This window comes from Streptopelia decaocto (assembly GCF_964273445.1).
Source record: "Streptopelia decaocto genome assembly, contig: HAP1_SCAFFOLD_465, whole genome shotgun sequence".
NCBI classification, from domain to species: Eukaryota; Metazoa; Chordata; class Aves; order Columbiformes; family Columbidae; genus Streptopelia; species Streptopelia decaocto.
The window spans coordinates 1-12,500 of NW_028117314.1; the positions used below are offsets into that span (position 1 = coordinate 1).

At 56.1% G+C, this 12,500-nt stretch overlaps 1 protein-coding gene across 3 annotated transcripts in view; it reads left to right on the top strand.

The window, feature by feature from the left end:
• Positions 1–280: 280 nt before the first annotated feature.
• Positions 281–12,500, top strand: part of SYT3 (synaptotagmin 3) — an 18,393-nt gene continuing 6,173 nt past the window's right edge. For all 3 annotated transcript variants that reach the window (XR_014186317.1, XM_082076495.1, XM_082076494.1), the window contains exons 1-6: positions 281–391; positions 5,319–5,475; positions 6,723–7,149; positions 7,707–7,986; positions 8,985–9,203; positions 9,878–9,998. Coding sequence is in view for 2 of the 3 variants with exons in the window: in XM_082076495.1 (XP_081932621.1) it covers positions 5,322–5,475; positions 6,723–7,149; positions 7,707–7,986; positions 8,985–9,203; positions 9,878–9,998 (1,201 nt within the window). In the remaining variant the exon portion in view is untranslated. The remainder of the gene's footprint in view (positions 392–5,318; positions 5,476–6,722; positions 7,150–7,706; positions 7,987–8,984; positions 9,204–9,877; positions 9,999–12,500) is intronic.

Consider the following 12,500-nt stretch of genomic DNA (forward strand, 5'->3'; position numbering starts at 1 on the left):
GGGGTGTCCAGATTTGGGGAGGTGGGTCTATGGGGGGGACGGGTCTATGGGGGGGGGGTCAGTTCTGTGTGGGGCAGGAGCTGGGGGGGGGCAGGTTGGGGGGGATAGGAATGAATGGGGGGCAGGTTTGGGGGGGGGCTGTTATGGGGCTGGGGGGGCAGTTATGGGGCTGGGGGGGCAGTTATGGGGCAGGGGGGCACTTATGGGGCTGGGGGGGGACCCAGGCGTCCGGGCCCCAACCCCCCCCCCCCCATTGTGTGTGCCCCCCAGGTCGCTCCTCCCCGCCCCCCCGCTCCCCCCCCCCATGGCCCCGCCCCCCCCCCAGCCGCCCCCCCCTCCCCCCGGGCAGCGCTGACCCCCCCCCCCCCCGCGCACCAGGAGCCGCACACAGGTGAGGGGTTTGCACGAGGGTTTGCACGAGGGGTTGCACAAGGGTTTGCACGAGGGTTTGCACGAGGGTTTTGGGGGTTTGCACGAGGGTTTGCACGGGGGTTTGCACAAGGATTTGCACAAGGGTTTGCATGAGGGTTTGCACGAGGGTTTGCACGGGGGGTTTGCACAAGGGTTTGCACAAGGATTTGCACAAGGGTTTGCATGAGGGTTTGCACAAGGGTTTGCACGGGGGGTTTGCACAAGGGTTTGCACGAGGGGTTTGCACCAGGGGTTGCATGGGGGCTTGCACAGGGGTTTGCACAAGGGCTTGCACGAGGGCTTGCACAAGGGTTTGCACGAGAGTTTAGATGAGGGTTTGCATGGGAGTTTACACGAGGGTTTGCACGGGGGTTTGCACGAGGGTTTGCACGAGGGTTTGCACAAGGGTTTCCATGGGGTTTTGCACAAGAGTTTGCACGAGGGTTTGCACAAGTGTTTCCATGGGGGTTTGCACGAGGGGTTGCACAGGTGTTTGCACGAGGGTTTGCACAGGGGGTTGCACAAGAGTTTGCATGGGGGTTTGCATGGGGTTTTGCACAAGGGTTTGCACGAGGGTTTGCACGAGGGTTTGCACAAGGGTTTGCACGGGGGCTTGCACAGGGGTTTACACAAGGGCTTGCACAAGGGTTTGCACAGGGGTTTGCACAAGAGTTTAGATGAGGGTTTGCATGGGAGTTTGAATGGTGGGTTGCACAAGTGTTTCCACGGGGGTTTGCACAAGAGTTTGCACGAGGGCTTGCACAAGTGTTTCCACGGGGGTTGGCACGAGGGTTTGCACGAGGGTTCGCACGAGGGTTTGCACAAGTGTTTCCATGGGGGTTTGCACGAGGGTTTGCACAGGGGGTTGCACAAGAGTTTGCATGTGGGTTTGCATGGGGTTTTGCACAAGGGTTTGCACGAGGGTTTGCACAAGGGTTTGCACAAGGGTTTGCACGGGGGCTTGCACAGGGGTTTACACAAGGGCTTGCACAAGGGTTTGCACAGGGGTTTGCACAAGAGTTTAGATGAGGGTTTGCATGGGAGTTTGAATGGTGGGTTGCACAAGTGTTTCCACGGGGGTTTGCACAAGAGTTTGCACGAGGGTTTGCACAAGTGTTTCCATGGGGGTTTGCACGAGGGTTTGCACGAGGGTTTGCACGAGGGTTTGCACAAGTGTTTCCATGGGGGTTTGCACGAGGGTTTGCACGAGGGTTTGCACAAGTGTTTCCATGGGGGTTTGCACGAGGGTTTGCACGAGGGTTTGCACAGGGGGTTGCACAGGGGTTTGCACAAGAGTTTGCATGAGGGTTTGCACAAGGGTTTGCACAAGTGTTTCCATGGGGGTTTGAATGAGGGTTTGCACAAGGGTTTGCACAAGGGTTTCCATGGGGGTTTGCACGAGGGTTTACACAAGGGTTTGCACGGGGGTTTGCACAAGGGTTTGCACGGGGGTTTGCACGAGGGTTTGCACGAGGGTTTGCACAAGTGTTTCCACGGGGGTTGGCACGAGGGTTTGCACGAGGGTTTGCACAGGGGGTTGCACAGGGGTTTGCACAAGAGTTTGCATGAGGGTTTGCACAAGGGTTTGCACAAGTGTTTCCATGGGGGTTTGCACGAGGGTTTGCACAGGGGTTTGCACAAGAGTTTGCATGGGGGTTTGAATGAGGGTTTGCACAAGGGTTTGCACAAGTGTTTCCATGGGGGTTTGCACAAGGGTTTGCACGAGGGTTTGCACGAGGGTTTGCACGGGGGTTTGCACAGATGGGGCTGTGGGGGTGCACATGGTGACCGTGGGGGGTTGGGGTGGGTGTGTAAGGGCTGTGTAAGGTGTATGTAAGGGGTGTGTAAGGTGTGTGTAGGTGTATGTAAAGTGTGTGTAAGGTGTGTGTAAGTGTATGTAGGTGTATGTAAGGTCTGTGTAGGTGTATGTAGGTGTATGTAAGGTGTCTGTAGGTCTATGTAAGGTGTATGTAAGGTGTGTAAGGGCTGTGTAAGGTGTATGTAGATGTGTGTAAGGTGTATGTAAGGTGTGTGTAAAGTGTGTGTAAGGTGTGTGTAGGTGTATGTAAGGTGTGAAGGGCTGTGTAAGGTGTGTGTAGGGGTGTGTAAGGTGTTTATAGGTGTATGTAGGTGTGTGTATCCCGTGTGTAACCCATGTGTAACCGCCGTGCAGACCATGTCCGGGGACTACGAGGACGAGCTGTGCCGGGGGTGTGTAAGGTGTGTGTAAGGTGTATGTAGGTGCCTGTAGGTCTATGTAAGCTGTATGTAAGGTGCGTAAGGGCTGTGTAAGGTGTGTGTAGCTGTATGTAAGGTGTGTAAGGGCTGTGTAAGTTGTATGTAGGTGTATGTAAGGTGTGTAAGGGCTGTGTAAGGTGTGTGTAGGTGTCTGTAGGTGTGTGTAAGGCGTCTGTAGGTGTGTATAGGGGTGTGTAAGGTGTGTGTAACCCGTGTGTAACCCCCGTGCAGACCATGTCCGGGGACTACGAGGACGAGCTGTGCCGGGGGTGTGTAAGGTGTGTGTAGGTATATGTAGGTGTGTGTAAGGTGTATGTAAGGTGTGTGTAAGTTGTATGTAGGTGTATGTAAGGTATCTGTAGGTCTATGTAAGGTGTATGTAAGGTGTGTAAAGTGTATGTAAGGTGTGTGTAAGGTCTGTGTAGGTGTCTGTAGGTGTATGTAAGGTGTGTAAGGGCTGTGTAAGGTGTATGTAGGTATATGTAGGTGTGTGTAAGTTGTGTGTAGGTGTATGTAGGTGTGTGTAAGGTGTGTGTAAGGTGTGTGTAGGTGTATGTACATGTATGTAAGGTGTGTAAGGGCTGTGTAAGGTGTCTGTAGGTGTGCGTAAGCTGTATGTAGGGTGTATGTAGGTGTCTGTAAGGTCTGTGTAGATGTATGTAGGTGTATGTAAGGTGCGTAAGGGCTGTGTAAGGTGTCTGTAGGTGTATGTAAGAGTGTGTAAGGTGTGTGTAACCCATGTGTAACCCGTGTGTAACCCCTCTGCAGACCATGTCCGGGGACTATGAGGACGAGCTGTGCCGGGGGTGTGTAAGGTGTGTGTAAGGTGTGTGTAAGGTGTGTAAGGGCTGTGTAAGGTGTGTGTAGGTCTATGTAGGTGTGTGTAAGGTGTGTGTAGGTCTATGTAGGTGAGTGTAAGGTGTGTGTAGGTCTATGTAGGTGTGTGTAAGGTGTGTGTAGGTCTATGTGGGTGTGTGTAAGGTGTGTGTAGGTCTATGTAGGTGTGTGTAAGGTGTGTGTAGGTCTATGTAGGTGTGTGTAAGGTGTGTGTAGGTATATGTGGGTGTGTGTAAGGTGTGTGTAGGTATATGTGGGTGTGTGTAAGGTGTGTGTAGGTCTATGTGGGTGTGTGTAAGGTGTGTGTAGGTATATGTAGGTGTGTGTAAGGTGTATGTAGGTGTCTGTAGGTGTGTGTAGGTATATGTAGGTGTATGTAGGTGTGTGTGAGGTGTGTGTAACCCATGTGTAACCCTTATGTAGACCATGTCCGGGGACTACGAGGACGAGCTGTGCTGGGGGTGTGTAAGGTGTGTGTAAGGTGTATGTAGGTGGATGTAAGGTTTGTGTATGTGTATGTAAGGTGTGTAAGGGCTGCGTAAGGTGTGTGTATGTGTATGTAAAGTGTAAAAGGGCTGCGTAAGGTGTATGTAAGGTGTGTAAGGGCTCTGTAAGGTGTGTGTAGGTCTATGTAGGTGTGTGTAAGGTATGTGTAGGTATATGTAGGTGTATGTAAGGTGTATGTAAGGTGTATGTAGGTGTGTGTAAGGTGTGTGTAGGTCTATGTAGGTGTGTGTAAGGTGTCTGTAGGTGTGTATAGGGATGTGTAAGGTGTGTGTAAGGTGTGTGTAACCCATGTGTAACCCTGTGCAGACCATGTCCGGGGACTACGAGGACAAGCTGTGCCGGGGGTGTGTAAGGTGTGTGTAAGGTGTATGTAAGGTGTGTGTAAGGTGTATGTAAGGTGTGTAAGGTGTATGTAAGGTGAGTGTAGGTGTCTGTAGGTGTGTGTAAGTTTATGTAAGGTGTATGTAGGTATATGTAGGGGTTTGTAAGGTGTATGTAGGTGTCTGTAGGTGTGTGTAAGGTGTGTATAGGTGTATGTAGGGGTTTGTAAGGTGTCTTTAGGTGTATGTAAAGTGTGTGTAAGTGTATGTAGGTGTATGTAAGGTCTGTGTAGGTGTGTGTAAGGTCTGTGTAGGTATATGTAGCTGTGTGTAAGGTGTATGTAAGGTGTGTAAAGGCTGTGTAAGGTGTGTGTAGGTGTATGTAGGTGTGTAAGGTGTGTGTAACCCATGTGTAACCCCTGTGCAGACCATGTCCGGGGACTACGAGGACGAGCTGTGCCGGGGGTGTGTAAGGTGTGTGTAAGGTGTATGTAAGGTGTGTGTAAGGTGTATGTAAGGTGTGTAAGGTGTATGTAAGGTGAGTGTAGGTGTCTGTAGGTGTGTGTAAGTTTATGTAAGGTGTATGTAGGTATATGTAGGGGTTTGTAAGGTGTATGTAGGTGTCTGTAGGTGTATGTAAAGTGTGTGTAAGGTGTGTATAGGTGTATGTAGGGGTTTGTAAGGTGTCTTTAGGTGTATGTAAAGTGTGTGTAAGGTCTGTGTAGGTGTATGTAAGGTCTGTGTAGGTATATGTAGCTGTGTGTAAGGTGTATGTAAGGTGTGTAAGGGCTGTGTAAGGTGTGTCTAGGTGTCTGTAGGTGTGTGTAGGTATATGTAGGTGTGTGTAAGGTGTGTGTAGGTGTATTGAGGTGTATGTAAGGTGTCTGTAGGTCTATGTAAGGTGTGTAAGGGCTGTGTAAGGTGTGTGTAGGTGTCTGTAGGTGTGTATAGGTGTGTGTAAGGTGTGTGTAACCCATGTGTAACCCATGTGTAACCCCTGTGCAGACCATGTCCGGGGACTACGAGGACGAGCTGTGCCGGGGGGCGCTGCGGCTGGTGCAGGAACTTTGCTTCGCCCCCCGCGCCCGCCCCCCGCACCCCAAGTGCCTGGAGTTCACCGACCTGCTGAGGCACCGAGGCCACCCCCGGGGGGGGGACGGGGGTGAGGGAGCCGGGGACATGGGGGGGACATGGGGACGGGGGGGGACAGGGGGACAGGGGGACATGGGGGGGACAGGGGGATGTGGGGATATATGGGGGGATATGGAGATATATGGGGATATGGGGACATGGGGATATGGGGACATTGGGATATGGGGATATAGGGATATGGGGACATCAGGACATGGGGATATATGGGGGGATATTGAGATATATGGGGACATGGGGATATGGGGACATTGGGATATGGGGACAGGGGGGATATGGGGATATAGGGACATGGGGATATAGGGACATGGGACATGGGGACAGGGGACATGGGGACAGGGGGATATGGGACATGGGGATATAGGGACATTGGGACATGGGGATATGGGGATATAGGGATATGGGACATTGGGACATGGGGATATATGGGGGGATATGGGGACATGGGACATGGGGACAGGGGGATATGGGGGGATATGGAGATATATGGGGATGTGGGGACATGGGGATATGGGGACAGGGGGATATTGGGACATGGGGACAGGGGGACAGGGGCATATGGGGATATAGGGATATGGGACATCGGGACATGGGGATATATGGGGGGATATGGAGATATATGGGGACATGGGGATATGGGGACAGGGGGTCCCTTGGGTCCCTTTATTGTCCCCGCTGTCCCCTCCCCCCCCCTCACCTATGTCTCCTCTCTTTCTCCCCCCCCTACACTCCTGGCTCCTCCCCCCCGCCCTCCTGGCTCCTCCCCCCGCACTCCTGGCTCCTCCCCCTCGCACTCCTGGCCCCTCCCCCCGCACTCCTGGCCCCTCCCCCCCGCACTCCTGGCTCCTCCCCCTCGCACTCCTGGCCCCTCCCCCCCGCACTCCTGGCTCCTCCCCCCCCGCACTCCTGGCTCCGCCCCCCCGCACTCCTGGCTCCTTCCTCCCCGCACTCCTGACTCCTCCCCCCCGCACTCCTGGCTCCTCCCCCCCGCCCTCCTGGCTCCTCCCCCCTGCCCTCCTGGCTCCTCCCCCCCCGCACTCCTGGCTCCGCCCCCCCCGCACTCCTGGCTCCGCCCCCCCCGCACTCCTGGCTCCCCCCCCCCCTCCTGGCTCCGCCCCCCCTGCACTCCTGGCTCCGCCCCCCCCGCACTCCTGGCTCCGCCCCCCCCGCACTCCTGGCGGCGCCCCCCCCGCACTCCTGGCTCCTCCCCCCCGCACTCCTGGCTCCTCCCCCCTGCCCTCCTGGCTCCGCCCCCCCCAGAGGTGTCCGTCAGTCTGCTGTCCGTCATCGTCACCTTCTGCGGGATCGTCCTATTGGGGGTGTCCCTGTTCGTGTCCTGGAAGCTCTGCTGGCTCCCTTGGCGCCACAAGGGGGCGCCGGGGGGCGCCCCCCCCCGCAAAGACCCCCCCCAAACCTTAGGGGGGGTGGGGGGACCTTTTGGGGACCCCCTGAGCGAACGGGGTGGGGGGGAGGGGGGACTCGATGCGCCCCCCGAAAGGTGTTATTTGGATATGGGGCCGTGTCCTGAAGGGGGGAGGGTTGGGGGGCCAGGACCCCCCCCTCCCCCCCCAGGGCAGGGGACACCCCAAGTGGCACCGGTGGGTCACCCCGATATAGGGGGGGATGCGGCGGGGGGGGCGTTGAGCAGCGCGACCTCCCAGCAACACGTGGGGGCGCTGGGGAGCAGGTAGGGGGGGTTGGGATATATGGGGGGTATGGGGGGGTGTGGGGATATGGGGGGGTATGGGGGCATGGGGGGGTATGGGGGGTATGGGGGGTATAGGGATATGGGGGGGTATGGGGGTATGGGGAGTATTGGGGATATGGGGGGTATGGGGACATATGGGGGGTATGGGGGGGCTTGGGGATATGGGGGGGTATGGGGACATATGGGGGGTATGGGGATATGGGGACATAGGGGGGCATGGGGGATATGGGAAATATGGGGACATATGTGGGACATGGGGGGGACATGGGAATATATGGGGGGAATGGGAACATATTATGGGGACATGGGAACATATTGGGGGGACATGGGGACATATGGGGGGGACATGGGGACATATGGAGGGACATGGGAACATATGAGGGCACGTGGGGACATATTGGGGGGACATGGGGACATACTGGGGGGACATGGGGACATATGGGGGGGACATGGGGATATATGGAGGGACATCGGAACATATTGGGGGGGGACATGTGCCCACGTAACCCCCCCCCCTTTCCCCCCCCCCCCCATAGCCCCCCGGTATCGGAAGACAAAGCGGACGCCCCCCCCAGCGCCCCGGGGCTGGGGCAGATCCAACCGGAGCTGTACGGGGGGGAGGGGGACGGCGCCCGCGGGGCCACGCCCACCTGCGGCCGCCTGGCGGTGGCGCTGCGTTACGCCTACGGCTCCCAGCAGCTGCTGGTTCGAGTCCTGCGTGCGGCGGAACTGCCGCCCAAAGATCCCAACGGGCTCAGCGACCCCTACGTGAAAATCCACCTGCTGCCCGAGCGCAAGAAGAAGTGCCAGACTAAGGTGGGGGGGGGTGGGGCGGGGGGAGGGAAGGGGGGGAATTGGGGGGGTGGGGGGAATGGGGATAAATGGGGTGAATGGGGATAAGGGGGTGAATGGGGCTAATGGGGTGAATGGGGGTAATGGGATGAATGGGGCTATGGGGTGAATGGGGGTAATGGGGTGAATGGGGATAAAGGGGTGGGGGGGTAATGGGGTGAATGGGGGGAATGGGGGGAATGGGTGAATGGGGATAATGGGGTGAATGGGATAATGGGGTGAATGGGGATAAAGGGGTGAACGGAGCAATGGGGTGAATGGGGATAATGGGGTGAATGGGGATAATGGGGGGAATGGGGCAATGGGGTGAATGGGGATAATGGGGTGAATGGTAATAATGGGGTCAATGGGGATAATGGGGTGAATGGGGGGAATGGGATAATGGGGTGAATGGGATAATGGGGTGAATGGGAATAATGGGATGAATGGGAATAATGGGATAATGGGGTGAATGGGATAATGGGGTGAATGGGGATAATGGGGGTAATGGGGCAATGGGGTGAATGGGGATAATGGGGTGAATGGGAATAATGGGATGAATGGGGGGAATGGGATAATGGGGTGAATGGGATAATGGGGTGAATGGGGATAATGGGGGTAATGGGGCAATGGGGTGAATGGGGGGAATGGGGTGAATGGGAATAATGGGGTGAATGGGGTGAATGGGATAATGGGGTGAATGGGGTCAATGGGGTGAATGGGGCAATGGGGTGAATGGGGATAATGGGGTGAATGGGAATAATGGGGTGAATGGGGATAATGGGGTGAATGGGGTGAATGGGGTGAATGGGGACAAGGGGCTGAATGGGCTGAATGGGAACAAATGAGCAAAGCCACTTGGAAATCCCGGCCCGGACTCCGCCCACCCCTCCGGATCCGGATCCATCCCCACACTCCCCATTCCCCAAGGAGCACCGGGGGGGGTTTTCCCATGCGCCGAGTCCATTTTTTGGGGTCCCCAGGTGCACCGGCGCACCCTGAACCCCGTATTCGAGGAGACGTTCAGCTTCGGGGTGCCCTTCGCCGAGCTGCCCTCGCGCCGCCTGCACTTCAGCGTCTACGACTTCGACCGCTTCTCGCGCCACGACCTGATCGGGCACGTGGTGCTGGACAACCTGCTGGAGGCCGTGGAGCGCGGCGCCGACGTCCCCATCTGGAGGGACATCCTGGAGGCCGCGGGGGTGCGGCTGCATGGCCGTTTGCATATGCGTTTACATATGCATTTACATATGCATTTGCACATGCATTTACATATGCGTTTGCAGGTGCATTTGCAGGTGCATTTACATGTGCATTTGTAGGTGCATTTATAGATGCATTTGTAGGTGCATTTACATGTGCATTTGTAGGTGCATTTACAGATGCATTTGTAGATGCATTTGTAGGTGCATTTACGTGTGCATTTGTAGGTGCATTTACAGATGCATTTGCATATGCATTTGCATGTGCATTTATAGGTGCATTTATAGATGCATTTGCAGGTGCATTTGCATGTGCATTCACATATGCATTTGTAGATGCATTTGTAGGTGCATTTACGTGTGCATTTATAGGTGCATTTATAGATGCATTTGTAGGTGCATTTGCACGTGCATTTGTAGGTGCATTTATAGATGCATTTGCAGGTGCATCTGTATGTCCGTCTGTATGTCCATCTGTATGTCCATCTGTATGTTCACCTGTATGTCCATCTGTATGTCCATCTGTATGTCCATCTGTATGTTCACCTGTATGTCCATCTGTATGTTCATCTGTATGTTCATTTGTCTGTGTGGTTGTCTGTTCATTTGTATGTTCATCCCTATGTGCATTTGCATGCTCATTTGCATGCTCATTTGCATACCCCCGCCCCCAGGAGAAGGCGGAGCTGGGCGAGCTGAACTTCTCGCTGTGCTACCTGCCCACGGCCGGGCGGCTCACGGTCACCGTCATCAGGGCCACCAACCTGCGCGCCATGGACCTCACCGGCTACTCGGGTACGGACGGACACACGGACACACTGGGGACATGGGGACAGACTGGGGGACAGGGGGATATGGGGACATGGGGACAGACTGGGGACATGGGGGCATGGGGACATGGGGACATGGGGACAGACAGGGGACATGGGGACAGACAGGGGACATGGGACATGGGGACAGACTGGGGACATGGGGACAGACAGGGGACATGGGGACATGGGGACAGACAGGGGATATGGGGACAGACAGGGACATGGGGACACGGGGACATGGGGACAGACAGGGGACATGGGGACCATCATCAGGGCCACCAACCTGCGCACCATGGACCTCACCGGGTACTCGGGTACGGACGGACAGGGGGACATGGGGACAGACTGGGGACATGGGACAGACTGCGTACATGGGGACAGACTGGGGATATGGGGACAGACTGGGGACATGGGACAGACTGGGTACATGGGGACAGACTGGGGATATGGGGACAGACTGGGGACATGGGGACATGGGGACATGGGGACATGGGCTCACAGTCACCGTCATCAGGGCCACCAACCTGCACGCCATGGACCTCACCGGATACTCCGGTACCGGGGGACATGGGGACACACTGGGGACATGGGGACAGACAGGGACATGGGACATGGGGACAGACTGGGGACATGGGGACAGACAGGGGACATGGGGACCATCATCAGGGCCACCAACCTGCGCGCCATGGACCTCACCGGGTACTCAGGTACGGACGGACATGGGGACAGACTGGGGACATGGGGACATGGGACATGGGGACATGGGGACATGGGGACAGACTGGGGACATGGGACAGACAGGGACATGGGGACATGGGGACAGACAGGGGACAAGGGGACCGTCATCAGGGCCACCAACCTGCGCGCCATGGACCTCACCGGATACTCGGGTACGGACGGACAGGGGGACATGGGGACAGACCGGGGACATGGGACATGGGGACATGGGGACAGACAGGGGACATGGGGACATGGGGACAGACTGGGGACATGGGGACAGACAGGGGACATGGGAACCATCATCAGGGCCACCAACCTGCGCGCCATGGACCTCACCGGATACTCGGGTACGGACGGACAGGGGGACATGGGGACATGGGGACAGACTGGGGACATGGGGACAGACTGGGGACATGAGGGTGTATGGGGACAGGGGGATATGGGGATAGACTGGGGACATGGGACATGGGGACATGGGGACATGGGGACAGACTGGGGACATGGGGACAGACTGGGGACATGAGGGTGTATGGGGACAGGGGGATATGGGGATAGACTGGGGACATGGGACATGGGGACATGGGGACATGGGGACATGGGGACATGGGGACAGACTGGGGACAGACTGGGGACATGGGGACAGACGGGGGACAAGGGGACCGTCATCAGGGCCACCAACCTGCGCGCCATGGACCTCACCGGGTACTCGGGTACGGACGGACAGGGGGACATGGGGACAGACTGGGGACATGGGACATGGGGACAGACTGGGGACATGGGACAGACTGGGGACATGGGACATGGGGACATGGGGATATGGGGACAGACTGGGGGACATGGGACATGGGAACTGACTGGGGACATGGGGACACGGGGACATGGGACATGGAGATATATGGGGACAGGGGGACATGGGTCTCTGTGGGTCGCTATGGGTCTCTATGCTCCCTATGAGTCCCTATGGGTCTCTATGGGTCTCTATGATCTCTATGTGTCTCTATGGGTCTCTATGGGTCACCATGGGTCTCTATGTGTCTCTATGGGTCTCTATGGGTTCACCATTGGTCTCTATGGGTCTCTATGTATCTCTATGAGTCTGTATGTGTCTCTATGTGTCTCTATGAGTCTCTATGGGTGTCTATGGGTCTCTATGGGTTCACCATTGGTCTCTATGGCTCTCTATGGATTCACCATGGGTCACTATGGGTCTCTATGGGTTCACCATGTGTCTCTATAGCTCTCTACGTGTCTCTATGGGTCTCTATGGCTCTCTGTGTGTCTCTATGGGTCGCTATGGGTCTGCCCCACAGATCCCTATGTCAAGGCATCCCTGATGTCTGAGGGTCTCTATGGCTCTCTATGTGTCTCTATGGGTCTCTATGGGTCACTATGGGTTCACCATTGGTCTCTATGGGGTCTCTATGGGTCTCTATGGCTCTCTACGTGTCTCTATGGGTCGCTATGGGTCTGCCCCACAGATCCCTACGTCAAGGCGTCCCTGATGTCCAAGGGTCTCTATGGGGTCTCTATGTGTCTCTATGGGTCACTATGGGCTCACCATTAGTCTCTATGTGTCTCTATGGCTCTCTATGTGTCTCTATGGGTCTCTATGGGTTCACCATGGCTCCCTACGTGTCGCTATGGGTCTGCCCCACAGATCCCTACGTCAAGGCGTCCCTGATGTCCGAGGGTCTCTATGTGTCTCTATGGCTCTCTATGGGTTCACCATTGGTCTCTATGGTGTCTATGGGTGTCTATGGGTGTC